Source organism: Anopheles maculipalpis, chromosome 3RL (assembly GCF_943734695.1).
Source record: "Anopheles maculipalpis chromosome 3RL, idAnoMacuDA_375_x, whole genome shotgun sequence".
Taxonomy (NCBI): domain Eukaryota; kingdom Metazoa; phylum Arthropoda; class Insecta; order Diptera; family Culicidae; genus Anopheles; species Anopheles maculipalpis.
The window spans coordinates 32,659,041-32,671,418 of record NC_064872.1 but is presented as its reverse complement, the minus strand read 5'-3'; the positions used below and the strand labels follow the sequence as shown (position 1 = coordinate 32,671,418).

The window sequence follows — 12,378 nt, the reverse complement described above, 5'->3', positions numbered from 1 at the left end:
TGTTTGCTATTTATTGTTCAAAACGTACACTTAGTGTTCAGTTCAGTTTCCTAGCATAATGGATTCATATCGCAAACAAGTAAAAATGTTTGCTTTTACAAGGTTTCACAAGCATTCACATTAGGCACAAACTGACTCAACTCAATTTAAGTCGATTATTCGTCTTTTTTGTAACAAGAGCCTGTTTTAGACGAGACTCAATGCATGATCGGCATACGAATACGAATGAAGTCTTCATTCTTCACTTACGGTCGCTTGGGCAATTGTTTAAATTATAAGAGAAACGCCTATCGTTTGAATTATTTGGAGTCATGATTATCCGACAGTTCTTTGCCTATTTTTATTCTGTTTGTATAAATTGATTGCTTGACTTTGTAAAAAGAAGTAACAACAGTACGCAGACTTATTTTGATGGTTATTATTTACTTTTCACATTTAGTTAACTTAATAAAAAAATAGTAAATATAAAACGGAAAAAGCAGCAAATATGGCCTGACCATTTTACCGGAATAATAAAAAAACGAAAAATACATATTTTCAGACAAAAAGTATGTTAAGCGCTTGTTAAAAACATTTGTAAATGTCGATGTTACTAGCTATGAAAACAAAAAATAAATAAATGTGGGTATGTTTTAAATTCTCAACTTTATTTTATTAGTTAAATAGTAAAAAACCACATCTTTTTTGAAACTTTTATACAAATATGACAAGCAGATCAAAAGTTATTAGCTTTTTAATCCGGAAAAATGCATACTCCCATACAAAATGGGTATGACCTACACGGGTAGGTGATTGTAGAAGTGAGAGTGTATTTTAGGTCATTGAAACGAAGGTTAAATCGAATCCGAAGAGAAATCAAACATGGTTTTAATTTTATTACATTAACAAAATGTATCACTTCTACGATGCCAACCTGCAAAACGGCATGGCTAGTTTTTTTTTGTTTGGCTGACCCTTGAAATGACACTAATGCATCAAATGGATTTTCGAATAAAAAAATGCTTACGACTAGTAAATGCACTTTTACCCCTGATAAATGTTTTTTTTTTTTTTTTTTTTTTTTTTTTTTTTTTTTTTTTTTTTTTTTTTTTTTTTTTTTTTTTTTAGCAATACGGCCAGGCCGTCCCTCATGAATAAAAAAAAAAAAAAAAAAAAATGTTTTTTTTTGTAAATGTCTCAACCTGTACTTAACAAGCGTTTGGATTGGTCTTCCTCATCGCACGGTTCACCTTCGATTCGGATTGCCGTTGCAGTTTGTCGCAAATGTACTTGCCAACGTTTACGAGTTTCGGCAGATCGATACCCGTTTCAATGCCAAGCCCGTGCAGCATATACACGACATCTTCCGTGGCCGCATTTCCCGACGCACCACGTGCGTACGGACATCCGCCCAAACCCGAAACGGAAGCATCCACCACGCCGATACCAAAGTCCAGCGATGTCAAAATGTTTGGCAACGCTTGACCGTACGTATCGTGGCAATGGACAGCTAGCATATTGACCGGTGCGATCTTGGTGACTTCGCGCAACATATCGGTGAAGGATCCCGGTGTACCGACGCCAATCGTATCGCCCAGTGAAATTTCATAGCATCCCATCTCGATCAACTTTTCCACAACGCGAACCACTGCCGAGGGTTTAATTTTTCCTTCGTAGGGGCAACCTAGCGTACGATAAAATAGGGGAATTTGTTAGCATTACGGGTAAGGATTACCGCACAACTCTCTTACATACCGACAACCGTCGAAACGTATCCGCGAACCTTCACGTTTGCCTTTTTGGCCGCATCCATAACGTCCTGGAATCGGGCAATGCTTTCATCTACCGAGCAGTTCACATTTTTGCGCGAGAAACTTTCTGACGCTGCACCAAACACTGCCACCTCCTCTGCGCCGGCGTCGATCTGTTGAGGAAAAGCGGTTCTTCATTATATGATCGCAATTGGGTCCTATAAGTTGACTATTTTGATGCATTACCGCTGCTTGGAATCCTTTAAGATTCGGTGTCAGCACTGGATAGGAAATACCGGGAAGCTTGTTAATACCTCGCAGCACCTCCGCGTTATCACCCATCTGCGGTACCCATTTGGCGCTCACAAAGCTTGTCGCTTCGATTGTACGCAGCCCAGTTTCGGACAGTTGATTTATGAGCTCAATCTTGACCGCTGCTGGTAGCAGCGTAGGCTCGTTTTGTAAACCATCCCGTGGACCTACCTCCACGATTCGCACCGATACGGGTTGAGAGATATTCTGACGGGGACGGGAGAATGATGTAAGCAATAATGATAAGAGAATGGTTTTACACCGCAATGATTGTATTGAGGACTACACAGCTAAACTTACTGTCGTGTAAAGGCGATTGCGTGCAATTGTTGGCAGGAATTGGGTAAGTCGCATCATTTTTGTGGAATGTAGAAACTGAAACAGTAGGAATGGTCGGAAACAGCTGCAGATCGTTTGCGATCTTTGTTGTCAACCCGCGGTTATTGACGTGAATGTAAACAAATAGAAAAAAATGAGATGAATCACACAATGTGGCATGATGGGACAAATCTACGTAAATATCATTTGTGAAACACAACTACAAGCTGCAAAATTTGTTAAGTTATTTAATTTTTCCCGTAATTACTTTATTTTTATGATAATCTAGCGTATTTATGTATTTACACGTGAATTAATTCGTTATGCGGCGCAGTAGGCCTACTGTGTTTGAGTTATATTATGAAATAAAAAATTTAAATTAGATATGTTTTAGCAAATCATTTTGAAAATGAAATAATACTTCTAGTTCTTTATTTTTTTAAAATAATCTAAATTACTGCATTAACAAAACTGGTGAAAAATATTCAAAAAGTTCACATTCCTGAACTGTCAAAACGAATGGTCGTAATCGAGTGCACAGTGTTAGCTGCTGTCAAAACAGACGATCGTTGCGCCGCATTCAAATATAACCGTCCATCCAAACAACAACAACAAGCATCAAGCGGCGCTGCATTGTACCTGTTCCGTGAAAATTACGATTTCTTCCGCTACCTAGAAGTGAAGTTGATTGATTGGCGTTTTGAGAAAGAATGTCCCAGCAAAGTGGTAAAGAAGCAGAAACGACCATCACGTACGGAACGCCAACGCTGAACGATTGGAAAATTTATCTGCGGAATTTGCAGTGAGTATTAGAGGTGAACAGGGAACGAGCATCGTGCATTCGGGGTGTGCTCATCAGCGGGCAGTGTTATTGATAGCATCATTTTTTGTTTTATAGTCAAAATCCTACCCAAAACATGGCCACACCCAATTCATCGTCATCGGAATCGTCGTTCGAGCTAGAGGAAAGTTTCAAAGCGCTGCTTGATCGTAAGCGACGCGAAATGCAGAACAAAGTGGCCGATGGGCGAATGCCACCAGCGGAAGACTCCGATGATGTAGCGTCACGGGAAGTGGTTGAACCGAGCCAACAACAGTCCATCGGTGACGATTCAACGTTTCTCGAGCAGGACTCGATCAGCAAACTGTCCGACACTAGCTTCGAGGAAATGGAGCGAATATGTGCCGTGCTGGATAAGGTGAATGGTTTCGATACGAGTGTTAAAATGCAAGCCGACGTCGTTAAGCCTCCTGTGCCGACACTTACACTCCATCCGCCAGCAACATTTGGTGATGTCACGCAGCTCGACGAAATCGACGAACCGTCCGGATTGTGGGAAAATACAATTTTACCCGTTGTTGGTGGTGGTGTGGCTCTTTCGCCTGTAAAGCGTATGCATATGCTACGACCGTCAACCATTTTGGAAGAATCAACCTTTTCCGGTCCGTCCGAAGCGTCGAAGAATTCTTCCATTGAAACATTCGCCTCGGCTAGGCAGGTACCGGAAGAGGGAGAATCGTTGAACGTAAATTCCGCTACCAGTGCTAGCGAAGTGTACCGTACGGCACAGGATACGTTCGAAACTGAATCGTATGCACGCAGCAGCATTTTGGACATGGATTCGGGAGTAACGAGCGACATGACTGCGGCCGATAATCGTACTAATAACTACGATCAGCGCACCGAGTACGAGTCCAGGTACAGCAAAGACTCTACCAGAGAGGCAGACTCGATGGAAGGGGAACAGAATGTCATCATTTTGGATAGCAGTGAAAGCGAGATAGAAGATGAACAAGACACGGAATACATCAAGAAACATCAAGAGGATGAGAAACTCGGAAATACCTACCCATTAGATTCTTTGGCTAGCGAGCGGGATGAAAGTTTGTTGGAGCCTGAACCATCTTCACTGTTGTACGAGGATCAGGAAGAAAGCACCCAAAACTTCCCCGATGAAATTTCCGTGCTGGATGAAATGCCTGATCGCTTTAACGACACACTAGAGGAGACGGACTTCATGTTAAAGCAGGGCTTGAAGCTGATGGCTTTGAAGAAGCAGCAGCAAGAGCAGGAAGAACGCCGAGCACAGCTGGTAAAATCTCGCACAAATTCCGGCTCGGATGATGGATACCGTCCACCGCTGTTACATACACCTTCAGACAAGAATATGAAGAAAGCACCACCAATGGGTTCACATCTGTCCTATCTGACGCCGACGAGTGGCATGAGCTCCCGGTTGAATATATCCCACGGAAGTCACAGCGCTGGCGTCAAGCAGGCACTATTTTCTAGCGCGGGTAAAAACAGTGCCACAAAAAATCTACCAACAGGCGTTGCAGTGGGTGCTGGGTCGACAGGATCCTTCAAGAAACCGGTCAGTCGTTTACCACACTTGAAAGTTACGGGACGAAAGTTTGATCATATCGTATCACCGATCGGTGCGTACATCAAGAAAACGCCTCAGAGCATGCTGCAGACAAAGATTAACTGCCACAACAAAAATCTGATCGATGTGCTGCACAGCGAAAATCGGGACAGTGCCCTGAGCACTGGCAGCAGCCACGGATGCAAAGAGAATCAAGGCATTAATCTTAAAGGATACACCTCATCACTGCCCGGCAAGGGTGTTATCTGTTCGAATCGGGCCCATGTGCTGGACGAAAGAAACGTGGTACGGATTCCGGGTGGAGAGAAGATGCAGAAGCTGATCAACAGTTCGCCCACGATGGTTATCCGTCACGAGGGACGAATTAAGTTTGCCGAGCCTACAGCGGCCGGCGGTGAGCGTAAGGTAGCGTCGCATAACATAAGCACAATGACGGACGATAGTTTGGCCGATCTGTCTGTGCTTTCGAGCGACGTTTCGGTACGTGTGCTGAAGGATGCAAAGCGCTACAATTGAGAACTTTTTTTTACCTTTTTATACTACAAGCAGATGTTATAACAGGGGTATGTTAACGGAATAAATGCTAATACTTCTTCTCTCCACATCCACCATAGTTTGCCCTCTAGTGTGCAGCGTTCGATTTAACGTACTGTTTTACCTTTGACTGAACGTAGTCGTACTTTTGCTTTTTTACCGGTGGCAACAGTCGTCTGCGTTTGAGCTGTTTAGGTGGTCCAGTTTCGGAACAAAGTGAAATTCGATCGTTTTCGAAACAAGCATAGGATTCTATGTCGTTGAGGGTGACATCGCTATCATCCGAATTAAATTCCTGCAAATCCCCACCACTGCTGCTGCTGCTGCTGCTGCTTTGAGACTTGTTGGAGAGGAAACATTTGGTGTTGATTCCTACGGATGACGAAATTTTCTCCATTTTCTGTGAGCTGTTCGTTTCAACCATAGAATGGTGTATATCTGCGTCCGGTAGGAAGCAGAGCTGTTCGGAAGTTGAACACTTTACTTCGGAAACTATTGCGACTCTTGTGGGTTCCTTCATCCGTTCTTCATTTGCTTTTCCAATTATACTATGTTGTTGTAGTTGTAGGAAATGAGGAGCTAATGAAGGATGATTTTGTTTTTAATTAATTGTATTCAGATGGTACGTACCTATCGTCAGTTGGCTTAAGAGTACTAAAACACATTACAACATTCTGCCAATATCCCCGTAAAGGAAATCTTTTAAATTTTGGAAATTCATGTAAAACAGCTACGTAATACATAGCGCTTGACAGGGTACACAGTATACTCTGGGAAGGAAGATCTCAAGGCAAACTATTCTGACTGGAAAAAAGTAAAATCCTGAATGCACGTTTCAGATGGTATGCAGCAATGGTTTATAATCGTTAATTTAAAATAAAATCTTGAAATTTGGAGGAAAATAGATCTCTCGGGGTTTTTATGTGTACAGTATATTTAAAAAAAATATTATACTTAGTAACTACTCCATTCGTACATAGTTTAAGTTTTTATTTTCCATATCTCAAAAATATATAATCGTAACCGAAAACTTCAAATATTTATTCAAATGCAAAAGTGTCATGCTGATGACTTTACGCGTCACCCTGTATGCATTGCCGGTTGTTGTTATGCAAGAATCAAAACAAACTGTATCTCGCTTTGCAGGTTGGTGTTTGTTCCTAAAATTGCCGCCGCTTTGTGCAAGTAATAAATCTATTCCGGTGTCGTTTTAGGATGAGATACGGTCGGTCACGTATTCCGGAACTGCTGATCATCACGGTATTTGGAATCGGTGGAGGGTTTTACGTGTTTCAGCCAACGTTTCGGCAACTACAAGAAGCACGCACCGTTACGACTGGCACCAGTGAAACACCTGCTATTGCTTCCAAAGAAAAATAGAACGATCAGTATCCGTGAAGTATGTTTCTATTCACTTAAAGCATTATGTTGCAATGTGTAATTTACATACGTCTATCGTCCAATTGTTCCACAGCATGTCTCTGTCGACCGTGGCACGTATGTTTCAAATGATAAAAGGCTCCCCGGTCGCAGTGGTAGGAGGAACGATCCTAATATCGGGATCCGTAATTTACACCTACCGATCCATATATCGTCCATTTGCGATGCGACGGGAGCGAGCGGAAGCTGAAGCGATGGCAAACTATATTTTCCAGATGGAGCAATCGAAAGACCGTCGGACGATTAACGATAATAATTGAGAGGCAGTGGGTGCTTGCGTGAAACAAGTTTAATAAATTTAGTGGAAATGCTATTCATGATTGTTTACTGAACGGAATTAAGAATCGACTCAATCCGATCATTGGAAGTTGGCACTTAGGTAAAATTTTGCCAACCCTTTCGGACTTCTGGCTGATCCATCTGATTTTTCGTCTACCACGCCTGTGTTCATAAGAGGAACCCAAAAGGACTTCACGGGCTAGATCGTTCAGTGCCATTCTCATCACATGACCTGCTCACCGATGAAACGGATTCGCTGCACAATATTGATAATTCGGTACAGCTCAAAGAGCTCGCCATTGTAGTTACATCCTGCCCACACATGCGGGGCAAAAGATTCTTGTGAGAAAATACCTCTTGGACGCGGCTAAGAGAATTTTATCAGTTTTGTGCAGAGTCTCTGTACTAAAAGCTTGTGACTAGTGTTGGGTCATGAGATGGTGAGCCACCCCTCAATGTAGTGAGGATTCTGAGCGCGCTTTTCGGGAGCTCTTCGCCCTCACCAGGTAGCTCTTTACCCTCACGAGGTACTTCTTTGCACTCTTCAAGCTTTTCACCTCCATGAGGTAGCTCGCATTCTTCGAGCTATTCTCTCTCACGAAATAGCTTTTCACCCTGATTTGGGCCTGATCACCCTGATAGTGATTATAGAGCTACCGGGAGGACTCACTTCGCACATGTTGGTCTCTCCTCACTTAAAAAAGCTACTTTACACAACACTACATGTGAGGTATGTGATTACTAGGACTATTCATAGATGTCCTATACAGTCTCAGTATCGTCCGTCGTGATAGGCTGTAAAACATAATATTGAATTTCGCTTAATAACCTCCATTCCGAGGTTTTAGTTCGATCCTTTGGTAATCTTCTGCTGGACTGAAAAGCATCAAATCAAATTATGTTTTGTAGCGTCAGATTGAATAGGAGAATGTTTAGTCCATCCTTGTCGCAGGTTTATAATTAACTATCATTCGACACGTGATGTTGCTTATTGACAGTCATATAAGCCTCTGGTAAGCTTGGCTGAAATGCAAAAATAGCCCAATGCGTGGTAAACCGTGCTGAAGAGATGGTGAGAGTGTAGTTGCTGGTCTACTATCATCTTCAAGATTTGCCACATCCGGCGATCTGGTTATTGGTTGACTTTCCGTTTCGAAATCCTCTCTGATAATTGACAGAATTTGTATCAGCTTGCTAATTTCTCAAATGGCGTCTAGAGCAAATGAATAAGGCTGCAACATTAGACTTCTTCTAGAAATAATCGAAGCAATGCTCATCCCGTAAAAAAAATCCAACTGATTCATGCATGTCTGGTGTTCTTCCAACAATACCTTTTAAGTCTGGACATTTGAAGTACTTTGAAACATCTGAGATGTTGTAGAAAGCAAAATGGATTAGGATAGGAGCATAACAACAGTGCCAAAGTGTTATTTTTTGTTTTATATGAATTATAAAACTTTACTTTACTTTATAAAAGACATTATTTTCTGTTTTATATGAATAATTAGTTTTTAAAATGAAAAAAAAAATAATCCGATTTTTTTAAATGTAATTACTAAACTCACTTGATAACAGTCTCTGCAAAGTCTCTGTCCATAATGCATCAAATTAAGTTGGAGTGAAGCAAAAGGGTAACGCATTGAAGTAAGTAGTGCGTGGGATAGAGTTTAATTAAGACATTTACTCCTAGTATACAACACATGTCGGAGGTTTGCAGCAATGTCGGTTCCTCCACTATCATAACGACCAGCGCGTCAGCGGTCGGATGAACATGAAACAGAAGGAAACGGTTGAGCTAAACAAACGTCTAAAACACACGCACACATAACACGTTAGATCTAAACTGTAGAAGAATTAAGGAAACGATCAATCCGAGTCCCATTCCCCTGTGGATACCGCTGTGCATATAATTAAGTTATTAACTTCCACATGCGCAACCATACGCATAATCACACCAACGCATGAACAGCACTCTACCATCGGCATCATTGCGTCCGTGGCCCATACATTGCATTGCCCAAATCCCTTCAATCAACTGGTACAACGGCATGCATTCTTTGGTGATTAAGCGGTACTCCGCTCCGTTCGCTCTTGGGTCTCTTCTACGTCGCATCCTGCAGAAGAGCCCGTTGGAATCCGAGCGTCGCCCTAGTGCGGCTTAGCTGTGGATAAATGAGCGTTATTGTACTCTGATTCGGGTTAATTTGTACACGACGATGAGCACCGGGGCGTTATCACGCGGGCAATAAAGTACGATGATCTTGAACCTTCGCGCGATGCAGCGACCGATGCAATAGTCTTGGTTGGTGTTCCTTTTTCCCAGGCAGTGGGCGTTGAACACATTGGCGGAAGTTGGCTTTTACGTTGCTTTATACTTCAGCCGGAAACGATTGTCCTTCAGTCTTTGATTCAGTAAGGCAGAGAGGAAAGATGCCGTAAGTCTGTCGTAACGATTAAAATCCCAACCGCTGATAGGGTTCCTAAAGGTGTGGTTTTGCCTATAGATATCTGGTGGTTCATTTTTATTGTGTTTGTATCACTCATTACCTTCATTGTTCATTCTAGAAGTGAGTACAGCTATCAGATATTGACAAAATGACAAGTTGCATTTTCTGCAATATTAGTCAGAAATGAAAAATAGAACTGAAGTCAAACTGGCGGAATGATCGATTGGTTGAAATGGAATGCAATTTTAGCTTATCGGAAATTGATGAGTTTTCCAGAAATCCTGACTTTAATTTTAGGTTATGATGCATGATGATTCAGAATAATTCATCTAAACAATGTCGTTGCTCTTTAATCCTCTTCAAGGCATCAACATTTTAAGGTACAGGCTTTGATAGGGCAACCTTGACGTCGCTACCGATACCAACTAAGTACACATTCCAAACTTCATTTGTACAAACAATGCGACACGTGTCTGGAGGACGGTCTGAGACAAAATTTAATCTTAACCAAACATCAGCCGTTAATTCTATCACTTATCAAAACCAAACCAGAAACTTTCTTGCACAAAATAGATACAAACGTAATCCCGTATATGCTTCATTGCAACATTGCACGTACACCGAGGCGCGTGATTCACCAAACTGGCTGGACCGATATCAAAGTAATTTAAAAATAATCACTGATTCAAACACGAGCTAATCTTGAATCGAACCGATAAAACCTTCGGATAAAGCTCATCCGACAGATCAGGGTCCGGGCTGGGGATTTTGATAAAAAAGCCTACCAACGACTGTCTAGCTCGCAGTTGAGGATAAACGCTTGGCTATCGTTGAACGTTCCGTAAGGACAGTATGAGTGATTTTCGTATAGTACTATTGGCAATATGTCTTGTTGGAGGTCTTGTAAGGAGTAAGTTTTAGTAGGAGCAAGCGTAATGTGAAGTGCGGAGTTTTTGTAAGCGGATTCGTTATCATATTCCAGCTTCCAATGGGCAGTTAATGTGTTTTCATTGCGATGATTGCGATACACGACAAATGGAGATTGTGCAATGTGGACCAAATCGACCTATGTTACCGTTTCCGGATAGTTCTACCCCAACGACAACGGATCCTCCACTAACTACTACTGTAGCTCCTGAAACTACGACCGCAGTGCCACCGCCAATACCTACCGTAGAGCCAGAGACAACAACGACAACGATTGAATCAACCACAACCATCCCGGTGACAACTACAACTGTTGAACCTGATACAACTACGATTACTCCTCCAACTATTCCTACCGTTGAGCCTGATACAACAACGATCACTCCTCCAACTATTCCCACCGTTGAGCCTGATACAACTACTATAACACCTCCAACAATTCCTACGGTTGAGCCAGATACAACTACAATTACTCCTCCAACTATTCCCACCGTTGAGCCTGATACAACTACAATTACTCCTCCAACTATTCCTACGGTTGAGCCAGATACAACTACGATTACTCCTCCAACAATTCCCACCGTTGAACCGGATACAACCACCATCAGCACCACACCTGGCACACCCATCTTAACCCCTCCAACGCATCCCACCTTTTCACCTGTGTCAAGCACGCCAGGTTCTCCAATTTTAACACCACCGACACATCCTACCCCACTCCCCGGTGTACCAGTTCCGTTTGCAGTAGTGATTCCGGTACCTCCCAATACCACACAGTACGCATGTCTCTCTGTGCAGCGAGCTGATGGTTTGTATACAATCTCCAGTCATGTTGAGTGTGATCTTCAGTTTGCTAATCTTGCAACGCTTCTCATCCTTTTCCAGCTAATAACCGAATGGTAACCACTAAAGGTTGCGCCCAATTAATGGCAAGCGTGCCTCAGACGTGCACGTACGCCACAAACGGAGGACATAGCAGCTGTTCGGTGTGTCTCGGATCGCTCTGTAATGCGTACAACTAGTTATAACAGCGTCCAACTACGTAAAAACACTTAGATTCTAAGCATTCGCTTGATCGCATGGTCCGGAAAAATATGTTAAACAGTAAATAATCTCTTAAATAATTTTTAGCAAGTAAAGTGAAAGCTTGTAAACTATGTAAAATGAATAAAATAATGGATAAATAATCAATAAACCGTTTCTGCCGGTCAATAATCCGTTCTACGCGAAAAAACGGAACGGCCGTTAAAGTGGTGAGTGGCTCATAAAAGCGCGTGAGTGGACCACTCAATCAAATACAGCACTCACAGTGGAAGCACGTAAAATGCGTACAGTGAGTAAAATTAAAAGCCTAACACTTCGTGAAAAACCTTATTGGTTTAAAATAAGTATCACTACGTCAAGCATTAAAATTATCTCACTCATAGTGAATATATTTGATTTCATCCACACATTTCATCTTCATGATGAGCGTCTTCATGATTGTTTTTAAATTTTTGTGAGCTATGCAGGAATGCGATCCTTATCACGGAACATTTAAATCACTCATTGGAATTGCATTATGGCAAGCTAGGAGGCCTGGAACTTTGCAACCTTGTTCTAGAATTTTGCATTAAGTTCGGGGAGTTTTGCAACACGACTGTGGAACGTTGCAGCCATATAGTGGAATATAACACAATCCTTTTGAAATGTTCCCCTAAACTATTCGGCATTACATGCATCAACATTTTGTGACTTGCCGGTCAGATTTGATTATTGAGGAAAAAATATTCTTCTTGGCTTAACGACTTACTAGGTCACACCTGCCATCGAATGACTTACTAGACTGCCGATACCGCGCAGTTGGATAGTTGGACGGTCCGGATGGGATTTGAACCCCAATCCAGTCATTTGAAGACCATCATCGCTGTCGCCTGTCAATTCGTGTAGAATAAGAAATATTTTAATATTAAATGAGTCATTAGGAAATTAAATTTTTGCCTCTTTCATTACAATTCTTAATAT

General features: G+C 42.0%; 5 protein-coding genes across 12 annotated transcripts in view; 2 read left to right on the top strand and 3 right to left on the bottom strand.

The window, feature by feature from the left end:
• LOC126564205 (sodium/hydrogen exchanger 7) overlaps positions 1-12,378 on the bottom strand; it is a 714,899-nt gene that overhangs the window by 138,202 nt on the left and 564,319 nt on the right. The window lies entirely within an intron of this gene.
• LOC126565675 (hydroxymethylglutaryl-CoA lyase, mitochondrial) lies at positions 1,180-2,249 on the bottom strand. Its single transcript, XM_050222875.1, has 3 exons — positions 1,977-2,249; positions 1,735-1,903; positions 1,180-1,663 (listed from the first exon to the last, which is right to left on the bottom strand). Exons 1-3 carry the CDS (start codon positions 2,070-2,072, stop codon positions 1,188-1,190), a joined length of 741 nt encoding a protein of 246 aa, XP_050078832.1. The 5' UTR covers positions 2,073-2,249; the 3' UTR covers positions 1,180-1,187.
• On the top strand, positions 3,050-5,277 carry LOC126564221 (uncharacterized). Its single transcript, XM_050221204.1, has 2 exons — positions 3,050-3,162; positions 3,259-5,277. The coding sequence occupies exons 1-2, from the start codon at positions 3,071-3,073 to the stop codon at positions 5,261-5,263; spliced, it is 2,097 nt and encodes a 698-aa protein (XP_050077161.1). The 5' UTR covers positions 3,050-3,070; the 3' UTR covers positions 5,264-5,277.
• LOC126565469 (uncharacterized) lies at positions 5,370-6,027 on the bottom strand. The gene is made up of 2 exons (XM_050222651.1): positions 5,912-6,027; positions 5,370-5,829 (listed from the first exon to the last, which is right to left on the bottom strand). The coding sequence occupies exons 1-2, from the start codon at positions 6,022-6,024 to the stop codon at positions 5,370-5,372; spliced, it is 573 nt and encodes a 190-aa protein (XP_050078608.1). The 5' UTR covers positions 6,025-6,027.
• On the top strand, positions 10,300-11,396 carry LOC126565123 (mucin-2-like). Its single transcript, XM_050222264.1, has 3 exons — positions 10,300-10,357; positions 10,430-11,182; positions 11,260-11,396. The coding sequence occupies exons 1-3, from the start codon at positions 10,300-10,302 to the stop codon at positions 11,394-11,396; spliced, it is 948 nt and encodes a 315-aa protein (XP_050078221.1).